We start from the raw sequence: 22,046 nt of genomic DNA on the forward strand, positions 1-22,046 counted from the left end.
ACCATTAGTTTCTGGGCAGAAACTTATAGTTCAGGAATTACAAGCAAATAACATCAATTTCCTTTCTACTAGGCAGAAAGTAAGGACTATATGTCTGATGCAGAGGCTACAACTGCCTTCCAGAATTGTGATACCTGCTAAAAGTTGACCTGTTTGTTTCAAAGTGAGGAAGTCTGCATTTCATAGGTGCTGCCCCAGCTTTCTCCCGGAAGACCAATTACATCAGAACTTTGATCCCTTGTTGGGGCTATCAGTAGTGACTTACCTATATTGCTGCTCTAGTCTGATCACTTGAACTCAGCCACATAATTGTAGTTGAGGACATGAAACTATTCTGCATCATGTTTTTGAATTTCAAGACCATTTGAAACCCGACAATGGTGTATATTTGATTGCTAAAGTCACTCAACAATGGGCTGTCAAGGTATTCAACAATCCATTCACATTCCCTACCATCTACAGGCTTTAGGTATTGTTAGGTGTTATAGTTAACCTACCCAGTTCCTTTACCTCCTGTATCTCCTGGCTTGCACAATGGCTCACACAACTTCTTAGTAAGGGCTTAGAAAGGTAATTAAATGCAACTATCTCTAGAAAGGAAGCATACTCTTTTGAGTACTTCCTAATTAATATCAGGATAAGAGGGGCAAGAGGTTATATAGCACTATTTTGAAATTTTAGGTACTTTTGACCATTCCTAGGCATTTTTCATCTTCTTGGTGTACCACTTGGAACTACATCCTCTTGGTGTCAGCCCAAACAGAAAGGGGATTAGGAAATTTAAAGTCAATTCTCTTTAATTCTTTTCATAAAAATGCTCTTTTCTCTCTTGTCCTATTGGTACAAGGAAGGAAAGCCTGGGTCTTGTTAAACCACAACGTAAAGAAAAGACCAGCGACTCCAATTTTAAATCAAATTAAAGCAAGCATGTAAATCCTGTAAGGGTAAAAGAAATTGAAGTTAAAGCGTAAAAGTTAAAGGGTAAAAGACCGGGTGTTGTAAAGTTTCTAAGCTGCAAGGTCTGAGTTAAAATGTAAAGGATTAGGTATTGTTAGGTTTCTATGCTACCTGCAAAACCTGAAATTTCTGTAGCTGTTAAGACAATGCTTGGGACTGCCCAGTAAATATTTCCCCTGACTACTTGGTTGTTTAATAACTGAAGGGCTCTGTGTAACTGGTCACGTAGTCCTCTAGGCCCTAAAACCAATCAGTTTGAATGTAACCCCCTCCTTAGGAATGACCTATCACTCCAGCCTGACCTGTTCCCGCCAATGAATGAACTAATCATGTTTAGGAGTTGTTGTTCAATTTTCCCGCGCCTCATGATGATTTGTTCTGATGTATACAAAGCCCTCCGCCCTCCCCAAAAAGTGTACTTAAGCAGTGCTCAGCCCCTGCTCGGGGCTCTGGGCTGCTTTCCCTTCTTGAGTGGGCACGGAGCCCCAGCATGCTGGTTCAATAAATCCCCTTCTGCGAATTGCATGAGTGGTCACTTGGTGGTCTCTTTCTCCGACGTTTCGCGGGACCCTTATAATCCGACCAGCTGGAACTGTCTCTCCTGAAATCTTGGGTTAGCAACAGTACTCCAGTTCTATAGAAGTGCAGTTTTATAGCAAAAAAAGTTGCAAAAGGAGAGTGTCTTGAGAACATACAGGTAACAGAATTTTCACAAGCATAATGCAAAGGCAGGTAGTATGTTAATAGTCTAAATGGCTCAGAACATAGGGAGTAAATTTAGGTCCCAACATCAGAATTTATGAGGTGCCATTAGGGTTTCAGAGAGGGTTGTTATCTGGTCAGGGAAAGCCAGAATTTATGAGGCACCACTAAGGTTTCAGAGAGGGTTGTTACCTGGTCAGGGAAAACCAGGCATGGGTGAGTTCAAGGCACGAGCAGGCATTCCAAGCAAGTTTAAAACATCAAAATATGGTCAGGCCAAATAGAAATCCTGATATTTTACAGAAAACAGAAATGTATCTTTTATAACTTTTGACAAGATGGCTCCTGATCTTAAGAGGGAATTAGGCTGGGTTTATCAGTCTGAGCAGTATGTTTTTAGAAGACTATTCAAAATTAATTTTTAGCTACTGGGATGAAAAAAAATACCAATTTTCTAGCAGTAGAGGAAGAGAACAACCCTAGAATTTGAGAAGGGAATATCTTCAACCCTGGAAAATATGGAGGAGAGAAGGACATTAATGAACTTTGTCCTTCATAACTACTGTAAGGTCCTTGCTTAGCATCTGGACAGCCATCTTAAGTGACAGTTGCCATTTTAAGATTCTTAGGTTTATAATTAATTTCTTATATTTCAAATATCATATGATCCAGGGCTGGGATAGATAAGCACTTCAAAAGAGAAATCTAGGTTGTTAGACTAGAAATAGTCCTTGGATCATGGGAGATAAATAGCTTTAAATGGAGGATCCAGACTGTCAGACTCTATGTCAGGGGAGAAAATGGATCCACACAGTAAAACACTCTCCTCCAGTCAATAAAGACAGGGCCAGCTCTCGCCGTTTTGAGTGACCAATAGTTGATTTGCTTGATTATCATATCATTTACATCTTACTGTAATTTCATATTTGCTCCACCAGTGGGCTTGGTGCCTATGGGTAATGAATATGCATATTGCTGTTATGGAAAATATGGAAAATTATGGCAATGGGAAGAGACAAACACTTGGAGATGCAGAAGAGCAAGGTTTATTCAGCACCAGTGTGGGCTCAGTAGTTTTCTCCAAAGGCTGAGTTCAGCCCTTTGTTCTTGCCGCAGTCTGGCTGGGCACAAATCACTGAGCCGCCACAAAGCACTTGTATGTTCAAACAGGAAACTTTATTGCCAGAACTCCACCAGCACTCCACACACACTCCCCGGAAACTCTCCCAGCTCTCCCCCGGGCTCCGCGCCAACCGTCTTGGAACCCCAGGAGAACTCAACTGGGAACTCCAAAGTAGCAGGCGCCCAAGGCAGCAAGAGCCGCCCTATTGCCGGACAGCAAGGGTCTAATATACAACTGAATACACAGCTTAACTAACCATCATCATCTCAACGGCTTGCTGGCATCACCTTTCAACCATTCCCTCTGGCAAAATGCCAGGCATCATTCCCACTCGGCTGTGGCCCTCAACATGTTCTCAGTATCTTTTATACAATACAGACTTCCAGGTTTCAAGACTTTCTTATGCAAGTAGCCTTGATCCCTCCCTCTTACTCCAGGTAGCTCTGGTTCCTGCCACAGCTGCTGAGCAAGCATGATATAGAAGTGAAACCTAGCAAGTTGAAGTTATTAGCAGAGATAAAAAGAAACATCTTAGGAAGGAGTTGCTGTTTCACAGCCAAAATGGTTATATAACTAGGGTTATTGTTGTGAATTATGGCAATAAGAAAGGAATTAAGTTACCTAGTAGGTGGAGTGTAGTTGCTGTGCATGTTTTATTGTTGTTGTTGCTGTTTGTTTGTTTTGTGGTGCTGGGGATCGAGGGCCTTGTGCATGCAACTGAGCTATATCTGCAGTGCTGTGCATGTTTAAAACCAAATAAATTATAGAAGACAAAGAAACATAAGGCCTATTTCCTCTTCAGAATCAGTCCACTCTCCCACTTTCACTCTCCCTTGGCTTTCATAAGAGTGAACATTTGCCTCTACTTCCATCCTCATTTTCCCTAAAAAATTTCTTTTGCTAAACATTTACACTTGCCTGACTTTTTCTCTCACATAGGATGCAAGTACCCAGAGAATTTTCACTACTGGTTTCAGAATCAGGATATAAAGTAAACAGGCCACACCCCTGAATCTGGAACAACATTCCTCCTGCTGAGAAAGGAAGCTGAGAGGCTGTGACCCCCCACCCCACACAGGCTCCATGAGAAGGAAATGAAGATTGCTTACTCAGGCCTAAATCTACTTATGTACATTTCCCTGCCTCTTCTTCTTTAAAAGTTCTAATTTTCAGGGATTTCAGAGATGGAAATTTTGAAACATTTAAGTTTCCTCCACTTTCATTCAAAGCTGGCTATTTTCCTACCAAATTGACTCTGAATTTTTCTGGAATATCCTGAAAAATTATTGTTATTACTAGGTGACCCTAGGGGACACAAGATGTACTCTTCCCTAGTAATAACACTTTGAGCACCATAGACAAGGCTATGCGTATAACTTCTTAGGATTGGATTTTTTAAAAAATAGTATTAGTCAACTATTTTAATGCTGTGACAAAAGAACCTGACCAGAACAATTGTAGAGGAGGAAAAGTTTATTTGGTGGCTCACAGTTTTAGTTCATAAAAGTCCAACTCCATTCCTCAGGGTTCCAGGTGAGGCAGGACATCATGGCAGAAGAGTGTGGGGGAAGGAAGCAGCTCACATGATGATCAGAAAGCAGAGAGAGATTCAAAATATATTGTACAAAACTACTTCCTCCAGCCATATCCTCCTGCCTCTAGTTACCACTCAGTTAATCCCAGTAGGAATTAATTCACTGATTATGTTAAGGCTGTAACACAATCATTGCTCCTCCAAACCTTCTTGCATTGTTTCACATGTGAGTTTCTGGGGGCACCTCTTCTAAACCATAACAGGACCAAACTTTATAATGCTTTACTTAGTTCAATAATATAGAAAATTATTTTTCAAATTTTTTAATGCAACAATGTCACTGCTAGGAATTTTTTCTATGAATATACTTTCTAGTGTACTCCAAAATATATGTTATAAGTATGTTCTCAGAGTAGTTTGTAAGAACCAAATAAAATAGGAAGTCATCTCAAAGTCCATTATTAGGAAACTTCTTGAATACATCTATATGAAAGGATACTATGAGGCCACTAAAAGTAAAGTGAACCTTTAAATGATACTATAAAATGCTCTTCAAGATCCATGAAAAATGGGCTGGGGATATAGCTCAGTTGGTAGAGTGCTTGCCTCTCATGCAGAAGGGCCTGGGTTCAATCCCCAGCACCACACACATACATACACACAAATGAAGAAGATACATAAAAAAGGCCCCCACCCCATCCCACCCTGCCCCATGGGTTTGGTGCCAGAACACCATTAAAAGAACTACCACTAAATCAAATGGAAAAGGGAAAACAACATTGTTATCATTGGTCTCATAGATTCAAGCAAGTTTATCACTACTGGGATCTGATCTGCAAATGTGGTGGCATCAACAAAAGAACCATTAAAAAATTGAGAAGGAGGCTGCTGAGAAGGGAAAGGGCTCCTTCAAGTGTACCTGGGTCTTGGACAAAAAAAAAAAAAAAAAGCTGAGTATAAGCATGGTATCACCATTGACATCTCCTTGTGGAAATTTGAGAGCGAGCTGCAAGTATTATGTGATTATCATTGATGCCCCAGGACACAGAGACCTTATAAAAAACATGATTACAGGCCTATCTCAGGCTGATTGCTGATAATTGCTACTAGTATTGGTGAATTTGAAGCTGATCACTCCAAGACTGGCAGACCCATGAAATGCCCTTCGGGTTTCCACACTGGGTATGAAGCAACTAATTGTTGGTATTAACAAAATGGATTCCACTGAGCCACCCTATAGGGCTGGAATTTTTTGATGACCACAGGGTAGGTAAGGTTGAATTTGATAAGAAAATTGTTTCACACCTTATATTTTTTCATTTCCTGACATGTATTTATACTTTCATTGCATCAGTCACCCCCAACTCAATTCAATTTCCATGAAATTTAATTCTCCCCTCTAAATTCCCAAAGAGAATATCTATTCTACATTTTATAAGGTTCCTAACTTAATTACTATTGAACCCTTAACTCATATAGGTTTGAAAAACTTCATATTTGTCCTAAAATTGCACAAACCCCATTTATTCTTATCCCACTTATGATTTATTGTTTACTGTTTATTGTTTATTATTTACTTGGTTCTTCTAGTTTGAGAAAAAGCCATAACTGTCCAAAAATTGCACCAAATCAATGTATCCTTCCTATTGCATATGGAAAATGACAAACTCCCAAATAGTGAGACCTAGGAAAAGGGGAGTGGGAAGGAAAGCCATACATTGAGAACATTGATCCTCTCCTAGTATATACTTTCCAGTAGTGAAAAAAAAATCCTGGAGAGGAGATGTCCATCAAAGCTAGAAAGGCAGTCTCTGGGAAGAGGTCAAAGCATTAATCCTTCCCTAAATAAATCCTTTCCAGAAACCAACCACTGACCCCAGGCCTTCCACCAGGCCCAGTAAGATAAATCCCAGAGACCGACCATTGACCCCAGACTCCCTCCCATTTGACCCAGTAAAACAGACCCCAAATTCCTGTGTGCCCAAGCTGACATGCTCATTAATTAAATCACCTCTTAGTATAACCTTCATAAGCCAAATCCCCTCCTTTGTTTAGTGATACATTTTCCCACTAGGAGAGTGGGTCCATGAGAACCATGACTCCATTCCTGAATAAGGGATTTGGGCTAATCTGTGAAGTGTCAGGCCCGATCTTTTTGTGCTAACACTTCCTCTTCTTATTAATTCCCTTTAGAACTGGAGATTTTCAGCTCAGATATACACCTTTTTTTTTTTCCAAATACAACCCCAATTTTTTCCCTTCCCAAGAAGGTTCAATCCTCTGAGTAACCAGCTACTTGAGCACAGCATTGTTATGTAATAGCCTCACTCTCCCCTTCAACTCTCAGAGTTGACCAGGCCTTCAGTCACTGTTGTCCTCCTGACTACCTCCACAGCAGTCTTGCCTGCCTCCCACTTGACCTTATTTGCTTTGGGCTGAGGCTCCCTTATTCATGGGGCCTGCTTGGGTCCAGAGACCCTTGACGGGAGTTCTCTGGCTGCATGTACTCTGGGTACTTCTCTGCCTTGTCTGCTGCTCCCATGGCCCCCCAAAATGGCGCTTCACATCTTCTGAGGTTGTGATTCCCAAGAAGGTACCCCAGAGGAGGGGTGAAATTAAAATGCCAAACCAGCTTGCCTACAGCATTCGCTTCCGGGGACAAAGACATGTGATCCACATGAAGCTCAAGAAGAACTTGATACCCAGACATTTTCCTGTTGTTACTAATAATGACCAAGGAGCCAATCAGGAGGACTACCCATATGTCCCTCAAGATTGTTACTACTACAGCTATCTGGAAGGGGTTCCTGGGTCCGTGGCCACCCTGGACACCTGCTATGGAGGGCTGCGTGGCATGCTGCAGGTGGATGACTTCACTTATGAAATCAAACCATTGGAGGCTTCTTCCAAATTTGAGCATGTGGTTTCTCTGCTTGTGTCAGAAGACAGAGCAGATGAAGATGAAAGGTGTAAAATTGAAGAGGAAGAGACAAATCAAATACCTGAAGAGGTAAACTTAGCTGAAAGTCCTAGAGCAGGCCCTGTTTATTTGTGGCGATCACACATGAAACACATGAAGCTTCATTTCACAGTTAGTAGTTCAGTATATTCGCAGAATCAAAATCAGACCCAGATAATAGAAAATGTAGTGATTATAAATAATATCCTGGATTCCATTTTCAGACCAGGCAATTTATATTCCAACATACGTATTCTGTGCATTTGGGAAAAAGAGGATACATTTAACATGAAATCATACAACCATGCTTCTACGGCTACACATGAATTTGGTTTATGGAAATTTTATAATCTGTGGAAAGTTTTTACACATGACACTTCAATACTTTATCTAGGATATATGGTAGGAGGTTCGAAGTATTATGCCTCCCATTCTGGCTTCTGCAACCCCAATTGGGGAGCAGCATATGTGTATTTTGAAAACTATCACATATTTAAGATCGCAGCTGTTACGGCACATGTAATTGCTCACAACATGGGCATAGCTCATGACGACCCTTCATGTGTTTGTTTTCGAAGACATCGTTGTGTTATGAATTCAATACCTGGTCTTCTAGATATGTTTAGCAATTGTTCTTATGATAGGTTGCATTGGATGGTACATAGATGGGATCCTTGCTTGAGTCTACCTAATAAACCATACTCCAATTTTCCTTATATTGCTAATCGTTGTGGAGACAAGGATGTAAATTCAAATGAACAATGTGACTGTGGCTCCCTTAAGGAGTGTGCCAATAACTCTTGTTGTTCTACCAACTGTGCCTTCACTTCTGGCAGTACATGCGATACTGGAGGTTGCTGCGATCATTGTAAATTCGCTAGTGCGGGAATGCTTTGCAGAGATGTACATGGTATTTGTGACCTTCCAGAGTACTGTGATGGGACAGGGAATAATTGCCCAAATGATTTATATGTCCAGGATGGAACCCCATGTTCACCACTCTCTGTTTGTGTGAGAGGAAACTGCAGTGACCGTGATTTGCAGTGTCAAGCCCTTCTTGGATACCAAGTAAAAGATGCTTTACCAATGTGCTATGAAAAATTGAATGTAATAGGTGACCGATTTGGAAACTGTGGGCTTAAGTTCGTAAGAGGGGGAACTAAACCTATGAAATGTGAAATAGATGATGTATTATGTGGAATGTTGCACTGCAGTAATGTTCAACAAGTTCCTGGTGTAGCTGAGCACAGCACATTTCATCACATATATGTAGGTGACGCTAAACTGGAATCATGCTTTGGATTTGATACACATTATGGTGAAGAACTACCAGAAGTGGGACTTGTAGTGGATGGTGCAACCTGTGGCCCTGGACAATACTGTTTAAATAAAAACTGTACTTTTCATCGGGATTTTCCTTTTACCTGTGATGTGAAGACATGCAATTACAAAGGTGTGTGCAACAATCTGGAAAAGTGTCACTGTTTGAGGGGTTGGAAACCACCAGACTGTGAACAGAAAGGAACAGGTGGCAGTGAAGACAGTGGCCCTCCACCAGATAAAGAGTTATCTATGAAAGCCAAAATTCAAGTCACTGTAAACAAGGGACTAGTTGTAATCTTATCTCGAATCACTGCTTTTCTTCTTGTAATTTGTATTGGTGCAGCTATAAAAGCAAAAATAACTGCAGATGCGAAGAAAAAGGCTAAACCTCCTAAGAAATGAATACTAATGGGACTCACTGTATGGAAAAACGTACAATGGCACTTGCTGAAAGAAATGATTACTCTCACAATTTCATAAATTTTCGTGATTCTGAGGTTGTCATCTTAAAGTTAATCTTGAAATAAAATTCACTGGAAAGTTAAAAATGGTTTACTGTGCTTAAATTCGCTTCATGTCTGATCATATTTTTGAATGAGTGAGAGAGAGATTGAGTGTGTGTGTGTGTATGTTTTATGTGTGTATGTGTGTGTGTGTGTTTTGTTAGGAATTGAACCCAGGGCCTTGCAATAACCAGGTAAGTGCTCAACCTCTGAGCTACACCCACTGACCAGGTTATACATATCCTTAATACTCCTATAGGTGAAACAGAAACTTTTAGATTCACTAGGAAGAGAAACTCATTGAAGATGTGGACTCTAAGTTTTCGTATATGCCCTGTTCTGGATCCCGGATGTGCTAGGGTGTTCTAGTTTTAACACTGTCACAATCTGTTTCCAACTAGTAAGCACTGGGTTTTTGTTGTTATTTTTATCATTAGTGGAAAACTACTGAGGGTAAGAATTGTCAGAGATCCACAGGGAGGACTAAAATGAACTTGTGTATTATGGGCATTGTAAATTTCAACAGCAGTTCTGACACGTGCTGACGAAGCGATTATAGACAAAGTGCTACTCTTTCAGAATTTTGAGAACTACATTTAACATAGAGGCATGAAACATACTTCTCCATAAGCAATCAAAATGTAATGATGGCACCTAAGAAAAGCCTATGAAAGCCAAAATTCACTAGTTGTAATCTTATCTCGTTTCAGGGCTAAGCGCATGCCAGTGGCCATTAGTCTCATTATCCTCAGATTTATTCCTAGCTTATGCTAAACCTGTGATATTCTATGCATAGTCTTTGACAGTTTATTGATTAACAATCACATAAAAAATCATGGGCAATAATAGAACACTTCTTAATGCTTCTCATGATTGAAATCATAGGATAGCACATACAAAATCCCAGGAATTGCAAAAACGCAGGCCGGCTACAAATTGTAGCATGCAACTAACCAGAGGGCAGGAAGAACCACATCAGAAACAGTGCGCTTGTTTGGAGCCTGGTGAGTGACCAGGATAATATATTCCTCCTTTAAAGGGGTCATATTTCAAATTCTTCCTCTTCAGGAAGTCTGGATTAGGGTAAGTACCAGAGGGGAGAAGAAGGATGCAGAAGGAGAGAATCAGTGGGGTTGCCATGGTGATATTATAGTTTGTTCATCTTTCCAGAGTTCTGTCCATCCCAGAAAGAGGGGCATTAAATGTCCCTAAATTGCCATCTAATCTCTCCCTTTAGGTTTGTTAATATTTGCTTTCTATATTTGGGTGTTCTGATATTGGGTGCACATATATTTGGAATTGTTATTTCCTCTTGCTGAATCGACCACTTATCATTATATACTGGTCTTCTTTGTCTCTTTTACTGCTTTTAACTTATATTTCATCTGGATATTAGCAAGGCTATTCCTGCTTTCTTTTGGGTTCCTCTTTGGGATATCTTATTCTGTCCATCACTTTCAGTTTAGGCATTTCCTTAGAGTTGAAGTGAGTTTCTAATTGCTTACCTAACATATTAATATAGTTACTTTAAAAACTGTTCTCTTGGGGCTGGGAATGTGGCTGAAGTGGTAGCACGCTCACCTGGCGAGTGCGGGGCGCTGGGTTCGATCCTCGGCACCACATAAAAATAAAAAGAAAATAAAGATGTTGTGTACACCAAAAACTAAAAAAGAAATATTAAAAAATTCTTTCTCTCTCTATCTTAAAAAAAAACTTCTCTTTTTTAGTCTTTAGTCAATATATAAATGTACCATATTTACAGTATTAGAGATTCTGAATTTGTCTGTATAGTTATTCTTACCAATGAGGTACACCTTCCAATTTTTCTTCCTACCCATTAAGGGATCTTTTTTTTTTTTTCAGTTTGAAGAATGCCATTTAACATTTCTTATAGGAGACATCTCTCAGTTTTTGTTTTTTCTGGGGATATATATTATACTTTTGCTATGCTATGTTTGTCAGCTTTTTCCCCCACCTTCAGTGCTGTGAAAAATCTCATGCCACATTCTTCTAGCCCATAAGGTTCCCGTTCAGTAGTCTGCTTTCAGGTTAATTGGAGCACCCTTGTTGCATTATTTTTTTCCTTTTTCCTCACTGCCTTGAGAAGTTTATCTCTATCCTTTGAGAGCTTCATTGTGTCATACATTAAGGTAGGCTTAGTTGGGTTCTATCTGATGGATAATGTTGGACCTTTCTGTACCAGAATTTTTGTATGCTTCTCTTTTAGTCAGTTGTTTTTTTTTCACAACTGTGACCAGAAAACCTGACAAGAACAATTACAGGGACGAGAAATTTACCTAGTGCTCACAATGTCAGGCCTCAGTCTATACATGGCCAGCTCCATTACTCTGGGCCGTAGTTGAGGCAAAATCTCATGGCACAAGAGTGTGGTGGATGAAAGCAGCTCAGGACATGGCCACCAGGAAGCACAGAGAGCCTGATTCACCAGGGACAAAATATAAATCCCAAAGGCAAAATCACAGCAACCCACCTCCTCCAGTCACACCCTATCAGCCTACAGTTACCACCCAGTTAATTCAAGCAGATGAAGGTATTGCGTGGATTTTGTTAAGTCTCTTATTTTTATTTATTTTTATGTGGTGCTGAGGATTGAACCCAGGGCCTCGCACGTGCTAGGCGAGTGCTTTGCCACAGAGCCACAACCCCAGCCCATCTCTTAAAAACCCAATAATTTCACCTCTGAATATTCTTGTGTCATCTAATATATGAGCTTTTGGAAGATATCTAAACCAGAACAACTTTCCTAGGCCTCTGAAGTTTTCTGTTACTATCTTTTAGAATAAACTTTCTGTTGCTTTGGCATTCTCAAGTCCGACATGAACCCCAACAACCGAAATATTTCCTCTCCAAATGCTGTCCCCAAATTCCATTTCTATTTTTTCTATTTTCTGCTTTCTAGACTATGTATTTTCAAGAGCCCGTCTTCAAGCTCACTCATTCTTTCTTCTGTTTGATTTATTCTTCTATTTATAATCATGTTCTTAATTTTTACTTGGCATATCCTTCCGCTCAATATCTGTTGGGGCTTTCAAATTGCTTCCATATTTCCAAGTTTCTCTCTTAGGGTTTTTCATCTGTTCTCTGTGTTCTCTTGAAGCTCATTGAGTTCTGTTGAAAAAGATGCTTTCAGGTCTTCTGAAGGTTCTCCCATTGGGCACTCTCTATGGACAGTTTCTGGTGCCTTGTTTGATATTTGGTTGAGTACATGTTTCCATGAAAGTTCTTGATACTTGTTGATATGCATTATCATTAGGGTATTGAAGAATTAAGCTCTAAGTAGGCTGCTGATTTTCACTAAGCCTAGAGTCATTTTTTCCTTGCACTAGATGGAACCCTATGTTCTAGAATTGCCATGAGTCTATTATTTGTGGGGTTTTCTCTCTCTCTCTCTCTCTCTCTCTCTCTCTGTGTGTTTTGATTTTTACTTAATTGAAGCAGCATCATGTCGAATACCCCATTTAATATGGCCACTGTTTTTCAGATACTATTACAGGGAAGTAAAAGGGAAAGTCAAGTTTTTGCTGTTTCAACAACAGGGTTAACCAAAACCTTCTACGTCCCAATTTACATTTAGTGTGTTATAATGAAATTGGGTATACTTAAAAAGAGTAGTCCCTACAAGCCTGTCCCTGAGGCAATGGTAAACCCAGTTGGCCTCATCCAGAGTCACCATCCTGGGCCCAGAGCACAATCACCACACAGAAATTAGTTTCAGATTCTCAAATCATGACTGTGGCCCCAAACACCAAAAGGTCATGAGCCCACAGCCTGCCAAGAATAACATAGCACTCTGAAAGGACCGAGGCCCAGAGTGCAATCAGCTGCCTATTGCCGAGGAGGACTTGTGACCAAGACTGCTGCAAGAAGGCATAGGCAAAATGGAAAATGACAGATTAGAGAAAGGGTGCATTCTCCAATTTCTCCTTAGCTCAAGATTCCAGCAGCAGGACTAATGCACGTCATCAAGGTGGATGACTGAGGGAATTCACTGAGATTCAACATTAGATGGTAAAATAATCATAGTGACACAGAAAGTCAGAAGCTTTGAACATAAATAAGAACTAATACATTTAGAAATGCATCAGCTTGGCTGGTAGTGGCAGTGTCATCTCTGCCAGTCAACTGCAGAAAATGAGGAATAACTTGTTTTAATTTGTAGAAAAGGTCATCCTTGTTATAAAATTGCAAAAATGTGAGTAACTTGTGTCCATTCCTGAGGGTTTTGTGAAAGGGGTGTTAAAAAAAGGGTGTGAACTAGGGCTAGGGTCATGGCTCAGTGGTAGAGCACTTGCCAAGCATGTATAAGGCACTGGGTTCAATTCTCAGCATCACGTGTAAATAAATAAATAAGCTCCATTGACAACTAAATGAATGTTTACAAAAACAAAGAGAGATGTGAACTAGAGCATCTAAACAAACCTTGAAAGGATCTCTATGGTTTTTATTTACTTCTTATAGCAAAATGTGAAAATAAACAGTTTTAAAATAGAATTTACATTAAAAATGAAGTAGAGTGTAAAGATTTGGAGAATTCTCAGACTAGGTTTGTATTCTTCATCTCAGACCCTCATGGTACATGTTTGTTGGATTACCAGTCTTTTATATTCTGCTTGAGTGTTTAAATTCTTATTTCTTTCTCCTCCTGAGATTGGAAAATTTCAATCATCCTCAGATTGTTCCTTCTGCCTGACCAAATCTGCAGAAGGAACAACCATTTTAGATCACTTTTTATTTTATTTATTGCCACTTTAAGATCCAGACTTTCTATTTTTTCCTATAATTCATTTTCTTAACTATTGCTTTTTCCATGTATTATTTTTCTATTTCTTTTAGCTATTTGTCCATGTTTCCCCTTAACACTTTGAATATGTTTACCAGATTTGTTTCACAGACTTTGTCTAGTAAGTCTGCAGACCTAGTTTTTTTTTTTTTTTAAAAAAAGCTGGTCAAGTTTAGATAGTAAAACTAGGACTTTAAAAAATTTAACAGTAAAATTTCATTTTATCTAAATTTTCTTCCACATTTTTATTGGTACCTTATAATTATACATGATGTTGGAATTTGTTGTTATGTATTCATACTTGCACGTGATTGTTTCTAGAGATGGTTGTTTTAGAAATGGTTGCTCTTGATTTCTTTTGTTCCTTAGAATGAGTTGTGTCTTATTGTTTCTTTGTATATCTTGTAATTTTCTTGTTGAGAATAGGATATTTGATTTTCTGATGTGGTGACTGGAAAATATATCCTTTTTCTTTCAAATGCTGCTTTCAAAAATTTGATGAAATCTGTACTGTTCTTGTTTAGAAACATTTCCAAAGGACTCTAGCCAAGACACTCTCTCATCATGCATATCTGTTTCTTTAATTCATATTTCCAGAGATTATGATATATCATTCCTTGAATTCCTGTCACATTTTGAAGGGGAGCTTTCCTTAATGGGTTTTTCTGGAAAGTTGTCAAATATTTTCTTCCAAAACGTCTCCAGAGTTGTTTGAGATAGCTTTATTTATTTATTTACTTTTGTTGTTGTTGTTGATTTTGTTTTGCATGTGTGCTTTCGGAATGCGGAATGAGTACTTCAAGCTTTGCACCATGACTTATTACTGATGCTATTATCATTCCAAATTTTTTAATTTCTCCAATTTCAAAAATAACACATAGTAACCAACAGCAGATGAGACACAAAAGAAGTTCAAGAAGTTCATTCAAAGAGTAAAGACACACTCCCTCACTCACAAACATTATCAGTCAAATCTAACTAATTTCTGGTTTCCTTGTCTCCGCAAATAGTTTCCTTCATACTATTTAGATGATCTATAAATGAATGCAATATGTTTATTGGGGCTTCAAATGATCCTGCATTTTCTAGAACCTGTATATTGAAAGTAGCTATTTATCGGTCCCACATAAGGCTCCTTGTATCATCATTCTTATGGATTTCAGTACCTCTGAAGGCATATCTAATGCATGAATTAGTCAGTTACATACTTCTTCATGTTATAATTATTTATATTCTTCTTGTGACCTTTTATAAATTATTCTTGCTTCTTAGAAATTACTTTTTTTATCACAGAAAATTCATTGCAGGATGACATAATGACACACTTGTAACTTTTTGGATATCTCTGTTGTTTTTTAATCTTCCAAAATTAAATATAGCACATTTAAATGTGAATGTGATCATATTTCTAAATAGTACTGCATGCTATTATTTCCTAATAGAAGATATGACCCAAATAGGAGAAAACAAAAGAAATAAAGCTCAGTAATTTTCTTATATCAAGTTGAGCTCATTTATATGCAATTCTAGGTTGAAATGAGTTTTGAAAAGGTAAAAAAGATGGTTCCTGAGATAAATTAGTGGTGTGTTTACTAGATCTCATAGAAGCTAAAGTGAGACCCTTTCTTAAAAACTGACTCATTTGAGCTAAACTGAGTGTGTTTGTCAGCTTTTCTTCACTGTGACCAAAATACTGATAAGAACAACTTAAAGGAAGAAAGATTCAGCCTATAATTGGTCAACTCCACTGCAAAAAGATCATGGCAGAGAAAAACTGCTCAGTTTGAGGCAAATGGGAAACAGGGAGTGGCGGGGGGCGGGGAGGATCCAGTGACAAGATATCCCCAATAGCACACTCTATGACCTATTTCCTACAGTCATGTCCCACCTGCCTACAAATTATTAATCTATCAAATGGATTAATACTGATAGGTTGACAGTCACCATAATCTAATAATTTCATTTCCAAACATTGCTGCATTGTCTAACACTTGAGAATTTCAGAGGCTATTAAAGAAGCATACTATAACACTCAGCATAGGGTAAAAACCACACAATCGAAGGAGGCAGTTTGATAAGTTTTAATTCCAAACTGCCATCCCAATCAGGATATTTATTTGTACCAGAAAGGGCCCTCTATGTCCTATCTCCCTTCCCTCTTATGTACACCTGGAAACTACTGGTTATATCAATAATTGCACAGAGTATTTTGGAAAATATGTTTGAACATTATCTAAATTAAATCATGTATCAATCATTTTCTTTGGTTTGGTTTCAAATTAAATTGTGTATTCCCTTTGGTCTGGTTTCATTTTGTAATCATAATGTCGCTGAGATTCATCCATGCCCTTGTTCCTCTCAAAATTATGCTCATGCTATTTCAGAGAAACATCTCAGTGAATTAACATACCAGTTTGCTTAACTATTGCTTAACTATTCATATAAAGATGGGTTGCTTTTTTCTAGTTTGTGGGATATACTTACAGATAATGCAGGTGTGAACATTCATAGGCTATATAAACAACATATATAGACTATATGTATAAGGTTTTACTTGATAAAAACTATTTGTAGAGAGCAGGCTGTGCCCAGTTCTGAGTTATTCTGTGTTGTATAGAACATCAGCTTTCAGGCTGTGCCTAGCCCTGAATTCCCTCCCACTTTGTAAAGCAGCAGTTTTCCCTGAGATGTTCCATTTGGAGTTCAAGTGCTAAGGCACAATGATTTCGTGCCTTGTCTGGGCAGATAAATCACCAGATGTAGGACATGCTCAATATATCAAAAGGAATAACCCCCCAACTGCATAGCACAGCCATAAGGCACAAACTAAAAAGTGAATTAATTGTACTAATAAAAAAATGACCACCTGTGAATTTGTCAAATTAAATCAGAAGAACATGAATGCACTGGCATATCAAATCCATACCAGAGAAACCCAGTCCCATGAGTTTAGCAAACACACCAGATCACTGAACGTCATAAGTCCTTTACATGAAATACCTAACAGGAAAAGCACCTAAAGCAGTGGTATGGTGGCACACTGACCTGTAAACCTGTCCTCTTATCAGACCACCCAGTGAAAGAATCACCAGGTCAATAAGTGATGAACTCCTAACTCAGTCCTCAGGACTTTAGTTCACATCCATCTCCCTACTTCACCTCAAAACTATCTGCCCAAATTCCTGCTGTCAGGACAATTGCCTTATCTTTGACAGTTCCCACCTGAAAAATTCTGTGCCTTGAATAAGCCTCCCTCAAGTCCCCTGGCTGGGCTTTACTTTATCTGACCACCTGCAGTGACTCTTTTCCATCAGTTCTCTGCCTTTGCTTTCCGGCTAGTCTTTTCAAATCTTGTGACCAATGTTAACCGTTTCTCAGATTACCCGTAGAGGTGTGTCTAGAAATGTGTGTGTGTGTGTGTGTGCGCATATATGTGTATAAATTAAGAAATATATAGTAATTAAGATTGAAATGGAATAAGAGACATAAGGATCACAATGGTCACAACACCAATTGAACCATGAGTGTTCAATGAATTAAGGGTGATGAAAATGGTTCAAGAGGCATTTGTCAGCACATCTCATGTGTCTATAACTACATGAGGTGGGTTTTAGTCAGTTTTTTAAATGCTGTGACCAAGAGACCTGACAAGGATTTTAGAAGAGGAAATGTTTTATTTGGCACTTATGGTTTCAGAGGTCTCAGTGCACAGACAGCCAACTCCATTGCTCTGGGCCTCAGGGGAAGCAGAACATCATGGTGGAAGGGTATGGAGAAGAAAAGCAGCTTAAGACATGGCACTCAGGAAGCAGAGAGAGAGTTCTGCTCACCAGGGACAAATCATAAGTGCCAAAGGCATACCCCTGTCACTTACCTCCTCCAGCCATACCCTCCCTTCCTGCCTGCAATTACTACTCACTTGATCCATATCAATGGATTAAGCCACTGATTCGGTTATGTCTCTCATAACCTAATCATTTCACCCCCAAACATTCTTCCATTGTCTCACACATAAACTTTTGGGTCACCCTCATATTCAAACCATAATAAGGTGGTTCTCTCTGTGGAACTGTGACCTGAAGTAACCTGTAGGTAGTTACCAAGGAAGGATGGGAAGGACACTAGGACACTCTGAGAGCTGGGTATGAACTCAGCGGCCTTGATTGATGTAGTTGTAGACTCCACCCAGGAGGAGTTTTGCTGGATCCTTCCCAGAAGAAATTCTAGAGACTTAATGTGGGATACCTTTAGCAAGTTGGCTTCTCTAGCAAAAAAAAGTGGGACCATAAGTTGTCATCTTTACTAAGAACAGGATAAGAAAGCCACGGAATGAAGATTGCTACCAAAACAAGGGGGTTAATTTCTAGTTTTTTCTTTTTCTTTTTTTTTAAGATGATTTATTATTTTATTACATACTTTATAGAAAATGAAAGCCCAAATACACATTCCCCCCAACATCAGGGAAAGAGCTTACATCTTTCTTGTCTTCTAAAGCACACCGTATTGTTTGTTTCTATATATACCCCTACATACTTCTCTTTCCTCACATATTTATATCCCAACTACAAAAATGGAACTGCAAAGGGTTTTTACAGAGATACATGAGATCTGTTTGCCCTTGTTATTATACAGACACTTGAGGTGACTCAAGAACCACAAGAGTAATGAGGAGGAAAAATACCTAATGAAGGAATGGAATGTCTGTTAGCTGTAACAAATAGCTGTTATTTTCTGTCCAACTGGCACCTCCCTATCTGAATCAGTCTGTAGGGACATGGGCTTATGAATCAGGGAGACCGACATAGGCTTGTTGACTGCTTCTACTAATTTCCAGAAGACACACATCTTCTACATCCTTTCTTAAGTAACTGAAGACAAACTAGAGGAGAATCCAGTATATAGATTCTGCTCACTCTGAGGTATTAAATGCATCAGGAAAATATTATTTATGTCCAAGTAGCATGCAATAAAAATATTTTTAAACCAACATGGTCACATGGTAAGATTTTTAGAAATCAGAATATTTATTCATAGAGTTTTTAAAGAAAAGTCAAAGCTAGTTATATTCCATGGTAATGATTTAAGTGCAAGTGATGCAGTTTTCACATTTGTTTCCTTCAGAGAAAAGACAGATGGGTTGTTCCTGAACAAGTCAGTGCAGCTCGAGACATTGTTTCTGGCATGCTTTATTTCCAGTTCAGACATCTCAATTAGGTTCTTTCTAAACACTGCCACTCTCTGCCACTTGAAATTTATAAGTTCTTCTTTTGCAGATTCAGAAAGCTGTTCAAATTTCTGGCAGCATTCCTGCTGGTGTGCCTCAACCAACTTGACATCTTTGCTTTTTAACCGGGCCTTATCAGGAGCTTTGAGTTCTCATAGTCAGAGGGCTCTGGTGCATCTGTATATGAGATACTCTGTAGCCTCTATGTTGAGCATGTAGTATCAGAGAAGCTCTCTCCACTTTAAGTCTTCATCTGATGAGACCTGACCCCCTACTTTGCTAAGTTTTTCAAATAGTTCAGCACCCTTCAATAGGTATTTTTTTATTTCAGTGGGTTCACCTAAAGCCAGCCTCTGCAAGCAGGCTGAAGTGTGAATACAGTCCTCAGCAACATTTTTATGAGATGTGGTCATTCTTTCAGCTTGAGCAGCAGGACCTTGGGGGTCAAGGAATAATTAATAAGGAAGTTCTTCTCTTGCTCAAAGAAGTCACCCACCCACTTAACTCCAGAAAAAAAAAAAAAAGAACTTGATCAGCACTTTTCACCACTCTTTGAAAGAAGCCACCAAACATTTCTGTGGTATTTTTCCACCTAATACTTAGATCCTGATATATTCCAGGAAAACATGAAAGTTGTCATCTTCACTAGGAATAGGATGAGAAGAAAACCGCGGAAGAAATACCTCGTGAGAGGATGCAGTCTTCTTAAAGACTGTAAGATACTATTCAGCTTCTAGTTCTTGCTTCATCTTTGCAAATTCTTCTTAGGTCATAGACCCTTCACCCTCTTCTCAGTTTCTGCATCTTTTCTCGAGGACCACCACAATCTGGTTTTGTAGGAGCAGCAGCAATAATGAGTCCAGCATAGTCTATGCTTTCAATAGGATCATCATGTAGCCACAGGAAGTCTTCATGTCTTGTAACAGAAAACTGGGCTCTGAAAAGTGGGCAGAGTAGTCTTGGTGTGCACGGTATACTTGACCTTCTCTATTCTCACTGAGTGCATCAGGTAGGTCAATCTGAAGTGAGGTATCAAAATTCAGGTTCACAGACACAGACCTCAGCCTTGCTTGGCACCATGCAGAGACCACTGACTCTAGGACTATAATATGGACTGGAGCCACTGACACTCTTCCAGGGAGGTGTGCTTCGACAGAGAGATCTTGGCCATCCACGGAGCAATTAATGGCTCCTAAGTTCTCGGTTTTATAACAATAATAATGTAGAGAGAGCCTGTGAAATTAAAGAGCACCATGATGTTGGAGAAATCTTTAGCCAGATTTTTAAATACTAATATGAGCAAGAAAATTCTTTGTGGAGCACAACCCCTATGAATATATTGTGTCTGAACTACTCTTAATGTGAACTCTTTCCTTAATAGGTATAATTTTGTGGATGTAAATCAGACACAAACCATATGAGACTCGGGGTAGGGGAAAAAAACTACATAATTGTAAGCAATGTGGGAAGTTCTTCACTGATCACTAATCCTTTCAAAGACATGGAAGGACTCAGTGGTTGGGGGGAGTAGCTCTGTGATTGCAAGGAATGTGGGAAATCATTTCTCCTAAAGCTACAGAAGACTTGAATTTTTCATATTAGAGATGGCATGAAAGGATTCACACTGGAGAGAAACCCTGTGAATGCAAGCACTGTGGAAAGAATTCACTTCTAAAAGGTCTGAAAAACACACAATAGTTCATACTGCAGATGGACCATATAAATGTAAATTTGGTGAGAAAGCATTTAAGATTCCCTGTTCAGTTCTGAGGCAGGAAGAGACTCACAATGGGAAAAAAAAAAAACCCTACGAATGTAAGAAAGGTAAGAAAGGTGCCAATGATTCTGGTTCTGCTTGAGTCCATGAAAGGACTGGCACTAGAGAGAAACTCTATGAATGTAGGAAACGCGGAAATCCTTTAGTGATTCTAGTTCTTTTGGGGTTCATGAAAGGATTCACCGAGGATAGAAACTGTATAACTATATGTAATGTGGGAAAGCTTTGTGTAGTTCTGGGTCTGAGTCCATGACAAAACTCACATTGGTCAAAAACCCTACAAATATTAATAATGAGGGGAGAGCCTTTGTTCATGTTCACTCTTTTTCAAGTACACAAAAGGATGCACATAAGAGAGAAACTATGAATTCTAGGAATGTGGGGAAAACTTCATTTCTTTTGCAAACATTGGATGACACATGACTGTTCTTAATGGAGATGAACCTTATACATGGAAGTTTTGTGGGAAAGACTTTAACTTTCCCAGCTCAGTTCTCAGGCCCAAAAGGCCTCACTGAAAAAAAAAATTACTATGAATGTAAGTAGTGTGGTAAAAGCGTGAGTAGATTTACTTAGTTTTAAGTATCAGAAATAACAGTTCATCTTGGAGACAAACCAAATTAATTGAACAAATTTGGAAAGCCTGAAAATTCTTAATTTCTTTCCAACTCATGGAATAACTCATACTGCAGAGAAATTCTATTTAAGTTGCATGAGAATCCTTTAATTTCTCTTGTAACTTCTGAAACAAAGAAACAAATGCATAAAATGCAGATGCTCCATACTTATGAAAATATGGGAAAACATTCTGTCTTCTCAGTTCAAATAAAACCCATTAAAAACTCACACTGGTGAGAAAGTCTATGAATACATGCAGTGTGTCAAAGCTGCTGGTAGCCTATATCCTTTCCAGCAGGATGTAAGCTTACATAGAGGATTGAAATACAACTAATTATTATAATGTGGGAAGATTTTCCAATTTACTAAGTATGTTAACTCATCTGAAAAAATCACACTGTGGAGAAAGTTTTTAAATGAAGTGATTAGTAAAACCTGTTGAAAATGGATCTCTATGTATTTCTCTAGAAAATCCATAACATGAAAAAAATGCTTTGAAAGTTATAAATATATTATGTTCTACAC

The 22,046-nt window shown here is 38.8% G+C and overlaps 1 protein-coding gene and 1 pseudogene across 1 annotated transcript; one reads left to right on the forward strand and one right to left on the reverse strand.

The window, feature by feature from the left end:
- Positions 1–6,768: 6,768 nt before the first annotated feature.
- Positions 6,769–9,000, forward strand: LOC107144365 (disintegrin and metalloproteinase domain-containing protein 20-like). Its single transcript, XM_015488177.1, has one exon. It carries the CDS (start codon positions 6,769–6,771, stop codon positions 8,998–9,000), a length of 2,232 nt encoding a protein of 743 aa, XP_015343663.1.
- A 9,930-nt stretch (positions 9,001–18,930) lies between these two features.
- LOC107144378 lies at positions 18,931–21,218 on the reverse strand (annotated as a pseudogene).
- Positions 21,219–22,046: the final 828 nt, after the last annotated feature.

This window comes from Marmota marmota, unplaced genomic scaffold, assembly GCF_001458135.2.
Source record: "Marmota marmota marmota unplaced genomic scaffold, marMar, whole genome shotgun sequence".
Taxonomy (NCBI): Eukaryota; Metazoa; Chordata; class Mammalia; order Rodentia; family Sciuridae; genus Marmota; species Marmota marmota.

What these genes read in the sequence shown, in the direction of transcription:
- LOC107144365 (XM_015488177.1), top strand. Translation starts at nt 6,769, where the DNA reads ATGGGGCCTGCTTGGGTCCAGAGACCCTTGACGGGAGTTCTCTGGCTG.